At 28.2% G+C, this 13,426-nt stretch overlaps 1 protein-coding gene across 4 annotated transcripts in view; it reads left to right on the forward strand.

Moving 5' to 3' along the window:
• Positions 1–513: 513 nt before the first annotated feature.
• LOC129961690 (serine/threonine-protein kinase Warts-like) overlaps positions 514–13,426 on the forward strand; it is a 74,614-nt gene continuing 61,701 nt past the window's right edge. The window contains exons 1-2 of one of the 4 annotated variants that reach the window (XM_056075227.1): positions 514–801; positions 1,987–3,028. In XM_056075227.1, coding sequence (XP_055931202.1) covers positions 2,477–3,028 — 552 coding nt within the window. In that variant the 5' untranslated portion in view covers positions 514–801; positions 1,987–2,476. The other 3 variants (XM_056075225.1, XM_056075229.1, XM_056075228.1) reach the window with 3 other exon arrangements.

Raw genomic sequence — 13,426 nt, forward strand, 5'->3', positions numbered from 1 at the left:
AAGTTGTTTTGAAGATTAATATGCCGAAATACTTAATATATAATTTAACAATAGTCTTGAGAAACAACATCTTACATTTTTTTTTAAAGTTCATTTGTGTGCTAAGAAATTTCAGCTGATTGAAACAGAAAAAAACACAGTCATAAACAAAACAAAACAAAACAAAAATAAACATTAAAATGCAAGAAAAATAACATTTATGTTTTAGAAATTGTTCAATTTTAAATAATAATCAATTTGGTTTATATTTTAATTGTAAGATTTCTTTAAAAAATTTGTATGCTATTTACAAATTATATGGTCTTTAAAACGTTTTTAAGAATTTTTAAAAGATAAAAAAGTACAAAACATTAAAATTTAAGTGTTGAAAGTTTGAATTTCGCTGAAATATTGATAATCGTTTTTGAAATACAATCAGTTTACTAAAGAAGAACAGACAGAGAAAAACTGAAACCATCGAAAACTTTGCGTGTAACTGCTTTGTGTGGCAACAGCTAATGGAATGCTGTTTTTATTCTGTGGTATGTGGTTATTGGCAGAAGTAATAGCGGACGTATATACTAGCAAATACTGCCGCTTCAAAATCGGAATCTTTCAGCCAACCAGGTGAGAGGGTAAAGAAAATTTTCAAGAAAGGAATATTTTTGTAACTAAAATTAGCCAATAATACTGCCAATCCTTCATATTCAAGAATCATCTTTTGAAATTGTGTGTGTTGTGCTTGGGGTAAGTGACCAATCAAAGCGATTTGGTATTGGAGCAACATTCCTAGTTGTCTGTTCACTCGGATGACATTTTATGGTAGCTATCAAGGTTGTTTTTAAATACTTTTGGAATTCTTTAGCGTATTTTCCCCATCAAACTAAGGAATACCTATTTGTTTTCGATCGCTATGTGTGTGAATTATTTTCCTTCATCTTATTTGCTTTAAGGTACGTTTAAGAATTGGTATTGTGTTTAAAACGGATCATGTTGACGTTGGATTTTTATCTGAGGCCCGAAATACTTTTTGTTTTGTAATATTTTCTTTACATCTATATTTGGACAGCAGTAAATATATTAATTTTTAATTGATGTCTGTTGACTGATAAAGAAACAAAAGAAAAAAAGTTAAAATTTTTAAGAAGTTGAGTACGAATTGTTACTAATTGTTTTTTTAGTTTTGGTTTCGATGTTAAAAATGGTTAGAAAATAGTCGGAAGCGATCGGATTTCTATTATTGTTTGTGTTTATTTGTATAATATTCGAATTAGAGAAAGTTCATGAAGTCAGTTTATGGTGATTTAGTAGTCTAATTTTAATGTTTATAAAAAGCTTCTAAACTTGCATTTTTTTCTATGTTTTAGAATATTTTTCTGCTCATAAATTTTAGTTAAATTTATATTTGGCTTTTGAAAACTGTTGAAACTTTTTCTAATGAATGAATTAAAAAAAAATTCTTATTTTATGTAATATATTTTTTTATTTCTCAGGAAATCGAAAACATAGTAAATGAAAAAATTTAAAGCATAATATGATTTGTTTTTATTATATTGTGAATGCAATTGGGAATGATTTTGCTTTTTATTATGAATATAATAAGAATTTGTATTCTTATATATATTATAAGTATTCTTTACTAGTAATATTGATACTAATAATGTGAAAATATATGTTCTTTTTACTGATTTTGTGATAAGAATAAATTTGTCTAATAATGAATTATCTTCAATTATTAAAAAAATTCATATTGCATTCTTGATTTACAAAAATTTTAATCTTTGTCTTCAAACTCTATAATATCTACAATATGTTGAAAAAAGAATTTTTTTGGTAAAATCATGTATAAATGTTGATGCAGCATATATCTCTGAAAAAATACCATTTTATGCATCTCAGTAAATAAAATTCTTTTAATTAATTGCTTTATATTAGTTTTTTAATATGATAAGTAAATGATTGCAATTCATTACTCTATATATTTAAAATGAATTAATTTTTTTTCAGGAAATTTATAAAATGTTGGCTATGGTATGGCTACACCTCTGTTAATGGAATACACCATTTCCCTGCTACAGATTCTGCCTTCAACTAAAGTGATATACCATGTGCCTTCTCAGTTGAATGTTTTGTTGTGTTTCTGCAATGTGTGCCATGTAGTGGATTAAACTTTGGATACCTGTCACTTCAAAAATTTCAGAAAAATGTTCCATCCAAAAGTGCCTAGTTCTTTGTTTCGTAACAGCCTTAAATTCAGCATCCAACATGCGTAAGAAAAAGCCCTTACGAGATTTTACTTTAGTCTTGCAAGCAATCGACTCATCACCGACTGAGTCGGTGTTGTAAAGTCGAGGCTAAAGTGAAAAAAAACGTATTCTAAGTTATTTTTAGGCTTTTAATCTGTCAACTTGTTGGTAATGTAAGGTAAGAAAGAGTTCAGGTTATAGAAAAAATTGGGGGAAAGCATCAAAACTTCAACACTTCGGTACCTGTACATATGCTAAATCAGGACGAAAACCGCAACAAGCCAAAATTTTTAGTGTTGAATCAAAATGCAATCGTCAATGGTACTCACCACTCTTACTTCGAAAACGGCATGCCGCCGATGATTCGTGACAATACTCCACATGCACGCAGGGATGTGGGAACACCAGTGTCATGTACACGTGTGACAACGGAGCTGGGGGTCTCTGTGGCCTCTGCAGTTTACTCAGTGGCTACTACTTCTGTCAAGCGGGCAGAGTCGCTCCATCGTAAAGGGGAGTGTGCAAATGGAGCAACTCCGCCAGGACCCCCAAATGGCTCCGTTAAATCTTCTCGAGATGGATACCGTGAAAAGGCACTGGAAGAGATTCGCAATAGTCTCAAACCATATGCCACATCTGATCCACATGGTGAGGGAATATATGAATTTAGCAGTGCAAGTAGCAGTGCTAGCGAAAGCAGTGGCGCTAGTCAAGCTACTACTAACTGGAGTTCTAATGGATTGAATCAGAATCTCAATATGCAACAAGCTTTCAAGCATCTCATTGCTGCAGGGCATAGTGAAGTAAGTTTTTTCATTTATCTCTTTAGTATATTCTGAAACTTGTGGAAATATTAGTTTTATTATAAATTTTTATTTCTTTATAGATTTTTTAATGTATATTTTGTATGTTAATTAAGACTCCACTGAAATTTAATTTAGTGCAATACAGTTCAGAAAGTTTTTTTCTCCTACATCTACTTTTTTACATCTAACCATATTATTAAACCTGAGTTAGGCAGTAGATTTAATCTAATAACTATTGCTTAAATTATGTCACAGTGAAATATATTGTTATATCCCATTTAACATGTTAAAATTTTTAAAAAATTATAAATAAGTTAAATGAAACAGATTTATTTCCAAATTTATCTGTTAATACGGTTTTATGTTAGAGCATTTCTATTATACATGCACATTGCATACATAAAAAAAATCCCATTCTTCTGCTAAATTTTATTTGTTTTGTGCCTTGAAAAGATATATTTACATTCCAGATGTTTAAAGGATTTAGCTGGTTGAAATAAACAATTATTAGAGGTTAATTTATTGAATGCCATATTTAAAAGTAAGAAGAAAGAAAAAAGTTGTGGAACTAAAATTAATGGAAGGGAGGAACTATGGGGAGAATTGTCTCCCCATCGGAGAGACAGTTCTCTTAATCAGAATTTATGATAAAATTATGAACAAGAGGCAAATTATTCTGTGTATGCATATGTTTAATTTTTAAAAAAATATTAGCACAATTAGCTAGAGATTACTTTTTGTGTAATCGTATTCATAATTTTAAATATCAAAAAGCTGTGATATTTTTTTACTAATGAAAATATTAAGTCATAATTATTAAAATTAAGAAAATGTATAATTTTAAGTTTGTCTTTTGTTATTTAAATTTTGAAGTTTTATTTAATTCTTCATTTCTGATTTTAAAACATCTGTTTAGTTCAAAATCAGCATACTTATGTGAAAATTTATATTATATATTAATCAATATACTTATATTGAAAGATTATTATACTTGCATATTTCTTCTCTATACAGTCATTATTCATTTTTACCAGAAAAAATTGAAAAGTTAAGTCATATAGTGTCAATTGAAAATTAAAGAAATATTTTTGTTGAGGTATATATATATATATAAATTTGTAATGTTTTTTGTTTTAAGATTTGATGGTTAAAAATTTTCTTCTTCTTAATTTAAATAGTTATTGTGGCTGTGTATTTATGTGTATATATTCCACATGTCCTCCTTAATAAGGCTGCCAAATTTTATTGTTTAGCATAAGAGAAGTAATACCATCAAATTATTAAAGTGCATAAGTTAATTAAGTATTCATTTAATTAGAAATTAACTGAAAATTTCTGCAGTCAAGTCAGAACAAATTATTTTGCAAAAATATTTTAATGTCATCTTAAAATTAAATGTTTACCTTTTCAATGATGCCAAATTCCTTTTTGTCTCAATTTTTTCTTCATTTATGAATTCCTTCTAAAATTTAGCATAGACGATTTTGAGATATGGTGAACATAAGACTGATCTACTCTTACCACTGCATTTTGAGGTTTTTTTTATCTTTTTGAATTTTTTAAAAATTGATTTAAAGTAGCTATTTAACTATGCCTAAAAGAGCTGATGTACCTTTTAATTTTCAAGTAATTGCAAGTGACCAAAGCCTAAGGACAATCTATCAAATGTTATATTATAATAAAAAGGGTTATATGTATTAATATAATTTATAAAACATTTGTTTTTCATTAAAAATATCATGTATGTAAGTATTTAAATTCTGAGCAACATTGGATATTTATAAAGTTGTATATAATTATATTACTTTGTATTGAAATGTTTTATTAAGTAAAATTTTGAAGTCTAGTTTTGAATCCATTCAAAGTTTTTTACCTCATGATTGTGTGAATAAGCAAAATTAGCTATACAAAAATATGTACTAAGAAAATATGGTTATATCGGTTTTAATAATTTAAAGTGATACGAAGTGTTCTCATGATTTTATCAGGACGTTAGCCTTCTTATATATTTAACGTTCAGAAATCTGAAGTGAAAATTCTTGTAATTCATAAAAACTTGATAGAAATTGAGCTGTATAATTTAAACACTTTAAATTCAACGATGCAATAACAGAAAAGTTAGCATTTTGTTTCTCAAATATATAACTAAAATTTTAATTGTTTATGTGTAGCAGTATTTCAGTAATTTATTAAAGTTGCAATTGCTTTTAAAAATCATTTACCTGATTATAAAAAGGCTTTTTTTATTAGATTTCTATACATCACTAAATATTTTTATTTGTGATCAGAAATTTTATTGCTAAGATTTTTTAGGGAACTTTTAATGCAGTTGTTTGTTGTACAAGTTTAAAAATGGTAACTTTAAGATGATTTTATCAATGGAATTGCTGATAAAATATTAATCTATTAATTATTAATTTATTTATTTTTATATTTTCTTTTCCTGGATATATTAAACCTATCTAGTTGCATTTATTTCTTATTTCTATTTTACTCCTTTTGCTTCTAAAACAATTTTCATTTTATCTGAATTGCTGATAAAAGTTGAATGTATTTTGCTATTTTTATTTTTTTAGCCCGTCTAGATATTTTTATATTTTCTATTTACTTCAAAAGTACTAGTTATTTCTATTTTTCGTATCTATTTAAAAAAAAAATCATTTTATCATAGTGCTATTAATATATATTCTCTGTAGTAAAAATTTATTATCAAAGAGCAAATAGTTTTAATTTCAAAAATATTTTCCTTCATTCATTAGATTATACTATTTGAAATTTGATCTTGGTATTTTCAGAAGAGGAGAAAACAACTAGTTTGTAGTCTTGAAATTTTAGATTTGGTGATATATCTCTATTAGTACTAGTTGTTATTCCATAATTAAAAAAAATGTGGTTTTGATTTCTCATTTTCTTTCTGTTATATCCTAGAACTTCTTAAATATCATGGCTTTTAAAATAGAGAAAAAATAAGTCCAATAAATATTTTCCTATGTATGCAAAATTACCCATAGTTATTATATAGGTATGAAAAAAATGAAACATGAAGTCTTTGCAAGTATCTGAAGAAAAGCAAAACGAATTTCAGTGTTATCTCATAATAAAGTTAAAGAAGGAATTGAATGAGACAAGAAGTATAAACAATTAAAAGGGGGAAAATGAAAATCGAAAAGCTGTATTATTGATATTTTTCCAATGTTAAAAGCCAGAACTCATTATTTGCTCTAAAATTGTGTTAACTTTTTGGTTTCAAAATATAATCATTTAGTTTGTATCAGATTCTGTTTTGTTTAGGCATAAAAGTTATTATTTTATTTATTTTGTAGAAATAAGTGAGTGATTTGATTCATGTAATATATTTTATTCCACCTTTTCCAAATTTTTATTTTTGCAACTTGTTTGTGATTTATTAGCATAAATATTATTTCACTGAATAGTTGAATGCGTCCTTTTTTATGCAGAACAAATGTAAATTTAGTGGAATTTTATTAAAATAATTTTAAAGCATGCCTTTTTTCAAGCTTTTTTTTTTTTCAAAGAGGCAGTGTTCACTGATTTGTAGAGGAAATATATACTCTCAGAATGAGTCCATGATGTAAAAGAAATCAACAAGTTTCAGTAAATGAATTCAAAACAATATAGGTTTTGAAGGAAATATGTTCTGTAAAGCTATTTGGAATTATCAATACCACTATAACATTTCTTCACTTTGAAATTTGTGGTTTTTATTTTCCTGTAGTACGTTTTACTGAATTTTAACTTCAGTCATAAGCTTTTCAGTTTCTTTGACAGAACTGTGCAGTCCCACTTTCAGAACTCATCAAATACAGTCATGTTAATGGAACGAAAGCCAGGTTCTTTGCAGTCCATCATTACTGGGGCACCTAACCCTGTCAACCGAACCCAAATGACAGAACTGCACAGTTGCAGAAATGAGAAATTTCCGTGTCTTTCCATTTAATGAACCAAAAAGAATGAAAAATGTAACGAACTCTGGGTTTAACGTACATTTTGAGGGCAGAATGTGCCTATAAAGTCATGAATTCTTTCATATAAATTATTTCATATAAGATCTAAAGCTTGTAGTTGTACTATATAGATAAATATAAAATTAAAATATATAATATGCCTACCATATTTATTTCAAAAAATTTCCGGACAACAGAATTTTTTTTTCAAATGAAAAAAATATATATATGCATAGTTTAAAATTTGTTATAGTTTAATAATGTAATTTTATTTAGGTATGTAATATGTACAATTTAAATTTTATAATTATTCAGTGTTAGTATTGTAATTGTTATTTTTTTAAATTTTCAAACATTTCATGTTCACATTATTTCAGTATATCAGAACAAAAAAAAATTATTTGATGCTATTAATTTTTTTATGTGCAAATTGTCAGTTTTATACAAGTTTAAATATGCCATGTTTCTATTTATCGTTCTGTTAAACAGTGCCATGTTTCTGTTTAAAATAATATTTCAGAAGTATGAAAATTAAAAATGAAACTTGATAAGTAATTAAACTTAAAAAAAAAGTTCTTAAGCATAGTATGAAAAAAAAAAAATGAATTTATCTAACCAGCAACTTTTTCTATTTTTGTTTTGAAAGTAAAAGATGACATAATTCATTTGATACACCCAAAGCTAGAGGAATGAATCTGTTGCTAATTCTTAGTAAAGTCAAACAAAAGAACAACTGTAAGACATACATAAAAATATGAACTATGTCATTGTGATATGAAGTGATCCACTATGCAGCCTTTTAAATATTGTCTGTTTGACCTGTCTTAACGACAGTTATTTTTCTCATGCATTCTTAAAGCATTTTTCATTGTATCACTTGAACTACTGAAAAAAATATTAAAGCTTTTTAGTTATTTGTATTTTTTCTAGATTTATTTCTGTTTTTCATCTTCATTCTTGTAATTTTTTTTTTTTTTTCATTGGAAGTTGCAAACTTTTTTTCTTACGGTTTTTGAAATTATCCATTTTCTTCAGGTCTAAAGGATCATGTTTTAAGTGTTTTTTCATTTTGTTATATGAAATGCAGAAAAAAAATTAATGAAAAGCCAGTTTAATTATTAGTAATAAGCTGCCTGTTTTTTGTAACTTTGGGGCATATTACTAAATTTTTTTAATAATTTTTCCAATATTGACATTTTTGTTTTTTAAGTCTCAATTTGATGTTTATGCTATTATTGGTTTTCTTCCTCCAAGTTTCCAAATTATTGAGTTCAAAATAATTATTCTAAGTGCATGATAATATTCCTGCCAACCCCATCCTTAAAAAACTGATATAATTAAGTGACATAATATTTGCTCTAAATTGGCTATTTAGCCAATTTTACATGTCTTATTGTTTTAAATTTCAAAGTTTTAAAAATTGGATATAGAGTTTGATTTATATTAAATTCAAAGTAAATAACTAAATTTGAATTTATTATTCTTAAATTTTTCATTCTAAAAAAAAAAAAGATATATTAGAATACAAATAAAGTGTCTGAACATATTAACTAAATGTTTGAATTTTCAAGTAAAGCCTAACTTGGTGACACAGAGGTATTTCATCATGTAGAGCATAAATGATAGCTATTTCTCTATAGAGCTGTCCAAAATGGCATTTCTTATCAAGGTAAGAGGGATGATAGTAGTGATGGTTTTTAATCGTATAAAGAACAAGTGTACCCCAAAGCAAAATTTTTATTGAACTAGGCAATATATAGAAAAAAATATTTTTTAAATATTTAAATTCCGAAGCATTATAATTAGATATGTTTAGATTTATATTGTAAACTGTTTTAAACTGATGCAATTTAATGATTGATGTAAGAGTTGTATTTAAAATGAAATTAAGATTACTGTAAAATGAAATTAATATAATCTTTTTTAATAAAATTTGATGGGGCCGTACTACAGTTTGGAGGAATCAGTATAATATAACAGCATATAAATGTTCTTAAAATGTATAAAAAGGTATGGACTTGAAAATTGATTTTATAGTCAAAAATCTCAGTCTCTAAATATGAAAGCTATAACATATTTTTCAAATTGCCTGTTTTGTGATATTATCTTAAATATTTTCTGAAAGAATCGAGACGGGAAAAGATGCACATTAATAAAAAAAAAAAAAATGTTTTATTGTAATAGAATTGCTTTCATGTGAATCTGCATCTTTCTCATATATTAAGATTTAGTGTCTGAAAACATTCTGTTTAGCTGTAAGCGACCAGTAAGTTTTAAGAATTATGAATTAATTTTTTTTCCCTTCAGCAGCGTTATTACCCAAACGTTTAATTTTGAGAAGCGAAAGTACTCTTCTGTGTGCAAAGCCGCATTCCAGCCTCCCCCCCTCCTCTCTTTCTGCTTAATTTCCTAGCCGCTGCCTTTTAGGTATTCGGTGTTATATTGTTCGGTTGTGACACATCTATCTTTTCCCCGCGTGTTCGTGACTGAATGCATCTTGCTATCAAGGAATGCAGAAGAGTGAGGAAGGAGACACTGCCCTTTTTCGTTCTTTCGGAGGAGGGGTTTCAAACCTTCGCTCATAACAGAATAGTTTTGGCGAACCAACCGTGAAATTTCGCCCGACCGATGGAAGGTATTTATTTATTACCTCGCTGACATTGTTGCCGAAGCGTTTGACCTTCCCGTTTCTCAGTGTCAAGGTTGCCTCTTTTTAATATCAGGTTCCTTTTTTTAATTTTTTTTATTCTTTTCGGATTGGAATTTCTTCGCCAATTTTATGACCACGCAAGTTTGCTTTTACATTCGCACAGGAGCAGCCGGCCGGACGTCTTAGCCATTTTTATTTTGTTTTTATGTAGTTCCTCCTCCACGTTATTTTCTTCATAAAGCAACGTTGTGTAATGCCGAATTAAAAAAAAAAGATATAAAAAGCACAAAAGAAATAGAAAGAAAAAATTCACAATTTTTGGCTTCTGAGTGGTTTTGCTATAAGGATATAAGCCCCCCTCCCCTGTTGATTAGCCAATAAGACAAGATTTTTTTTTTTTTTTTTTTTTTTTGTATTTTATGAACGTTATGGATTATCATATTAGAACAATTATGATATTTAAAATATTCACAGGTTTTCAACGAAATAGATAATAATCCTCGTTATAAATTATAAAAACATATACCTCAACCGTCAGGAATTCTAATACAATCTCGCTAGAGCTAATGATTGATCTTCATGAGGTGTTGATGATTCTGTTTTCTATTCAGATTTTGTTTTTAATTTTGATAATATTATTAAGTTATAGTTGAGCAAGATGCTCTTTTTATCTATTCTGAGCTCATTTTTAAATTTGTGTACTTTTCCGTAATACGATGTAAAGCTGTTCTCGGTGGATTATCTACACTAAATTGGAATTTAGATGTTATTTGCATAATAATTTTCAATTTGATTTCTACTGTGAACTTATGGAATACAAGAGTAAAGAGTTTTTTGAACTGAAATGCATTGGATTTGCCGGGGGGGGGGAAGCCTTGCTTGACGAATGTGAGCATAAAGCATTTCACAGCTAATGCAAGTGACAAATCGCTCTTATTCACTCGGTTTTACACAGTGCTGAATTCAATACCGTATTCTTAGAAAATAAAATCCTAATTTTTTTTTGAATTGTAGTTATTGGCGCATACATTCCAGGAAAAGTATTCTTTTTTAATATATCTTTGACCGCTTATCTTTTTCTCCTTCGAGGTTATGTTTTTCCACATTTCTGCTCTATATTATTAGTTTATATATTGAATAATGTACATGTCAGCCTTCATAGTGATATACTCACAGTGAAGTTTTAGAACAGATGGCTTTATTATTATGGGTTAAATTTTTTAATGGATTTATAGTTTAAATAGCACATTTAAGTTCTTCAGAAAATCCGATTTTATAACAGAATACTTTTTTTGGGGGGGGGGGAGGTTAGGGATACAGATTTTCGAGACTATTGATTCGAGAGGTAAGGAGATAACGTTTGGTTCAATAACGATTGCATTGCAGCGTATTGATGCGCACGGGATAATCTGCAATATTATTTAAAGTGAATGGTTGGTAAATACCGAATTTTATGATCATAAAGGATTTGTTATAGATTTTTGCTATTTACGATGCTAATTTTTTTGTATATTTTCTGAATGAGCATTCCCGGAATAAATGGCAGAGCAGACACTGAATAAATGTAGTAAATTGTATTATTTTTAACAATACAATTTACTGAGTAAATTGTTTTATTTTTAAGAAATGTGTATTTTATGTAGGTCCTGTTTAATAAAGAATGCGTCGGCACCAGTTTGAATGTTGCATATTGTCGACCCCGTTGCTTCACTCTAAAATATTAAATTCAGTAAAGTTATGTCTTCTGGATTTAATCTTGTTAGTGTTCAAAATGTTTTCTTCATGAATTGACAATTTTTATTATTTTTGAATTTTTGCATCCGTATACAAAAATTAATGATAAATTTTACTTTCTTGGATCTTTGTATCTTTTTTCAAATATCGTAATTCATTTTGAAATGTCTGAGAAAACGAATTTGGTCTATTGTCAGTCCATTGTATGCCTATCTCTTTGTCGTTCTGTAACGTCAGTGCATAGCGATGTTTGCAGCAATGTTTATAGTTTCTTTGAAGTAATCATCATCATACTATGTTGTTACCACTTTATCAGGCATTGCGGACATTCTTAGCATGCCTTTGTAATTGCCGCGTGCACCCCCAAATAAGTGATTATGGTTTTCAAGCTCATTCCAGCGGTTTGGTGGCAAGGAAATAAAAGACCTCAGACTACCGGCTTATGGAAATTCTTCGAACGGAATTGCAAGAAACGAATATTTCAAATTTCGTTTTTTTTTTTTTTTTTTTTTTTTTTTTTTAAACTAAAAGTGAAATGCCTTAGTTATTTTGGCATGTCTTCTGTGCGACTTAACTATAGTCCGATGGATTTTCATTTCCAAACACCGTTGGTTGGTTATTGCGTGACCTTCGAGAATCATGTTATATTTGGTCACAGACTCTTAAAATTGTTGCATATATTTGTGATTTGTTTCATAAATTTCTCATCGCAGAAATTTTATCGCACTTTTTTTTTTTTTTTTTTTGTAATGGAAATTTGTTTTTTGTTGGTTAAATTTACTTGTGCAGATATGTTACATTTATTGTAACGGGCAGGTAATACAGTATAAAGTCACTGGCTCACTGTCTAAGGTTGGATGGAATGTATTTGATAATGAACATAATATCTAATATCATATGAAAAAAATGTTTAATTGGTGACTAAATCTAAAAGTTTAGCTTGTTTTATATGTATTCAACGCAGTTTAATTTTTTAAGCGTTAAATGTGTAAGTTCTAGACTTAAAGAGGAAAAGAGAAGGTAGGAAAAGAATTTTGAAAAAATAAAATATAAGAAAGTTTCGAAATGATTTTTGGCTTAGTAAATCGTATTTACTAATTGTTTTTAAATAATGGCTTCTCACATTATTAAATCCATTTTTAAGAATGCAATCGAACTTTGTTGAATGATCACTTCGCATAACGAGCGAGACAAAATGTTAAAATCCTTTGCTTAACGAACAATATTTCGCTATTGTTCTGTTGCAAAATATAGGTTATTATTATTTATTTATTTAAAAAGTTTGGCGTGATAACGGATTATTAACCGTTACCGAAAACAAATCTGTGGGGAAGTACTACTTTAAAACGGATTCATGTTGATAAAGAAGGCAACGTAATTTTTCCTTGGAAAATCTTTTAATCTGTGTTTTTCCTCCTCTAAGTGGCATGCATCAATTTTTTTCCTAGAATTTCCTAATACTGAAATAAGTCAGTTTGGTAGTATTCAGTCAGGCCTGCAACATAAGCAATAGGGGCTCAAGGTTAATTCTTCGTTTTAGAAAAATGAAATGGATTTTTTTTAAAGGAATCGAAGGAAATATTCGAACTCCACATTTCATTTTGGGAGAACGGAGATTTCATTTAAAGCATTTGAATATTTTATGCAAGACTTCGATTTATTTATATTTTTAAGGTTGTTCAACTGTGACTGAAAAATTTATTATTTTTTGTCGGTAATTTATATATAAAAAAACTTGTATGGCATAAAAATCGCACTTATTATGTGTTGTTGAATGGCAACAAGAAAGTGTATACGAATCACTATGCGAACGTTTCAGACTGCTTTACTAAACATTTTTACAACTGTTCTTATTTCAAGTGTTCGCTAATTAATGAAGCTGCGAAATATTATTAGAAATGCTCTTGATAGTGTTCAGCAAAATCTACTCACTCAGGTGTAAAAGAAAAAAGTAAAAAATAGGCATAAAAGTTTAACCGAACTAGAAAAATAGACTTAACCTTTGCCATATGGATAATCGTTATAACAACCTTTGCCATTTGGATA

The sequence above is a fragment of the Argiope bruennichi genome, chromosome 2 (assembly GCF_947563725.1).
Source record: "Argiope bruennichi chromosome 2, qqArgBrue1.1, whole genome shotgun sequence".
NCBI classification, from domain to species: Eukaryota; Metazoa; Arthropoda; class Arachnida; order Araneae; family Araneidae; genus Argiope; species Argiope bruennichi.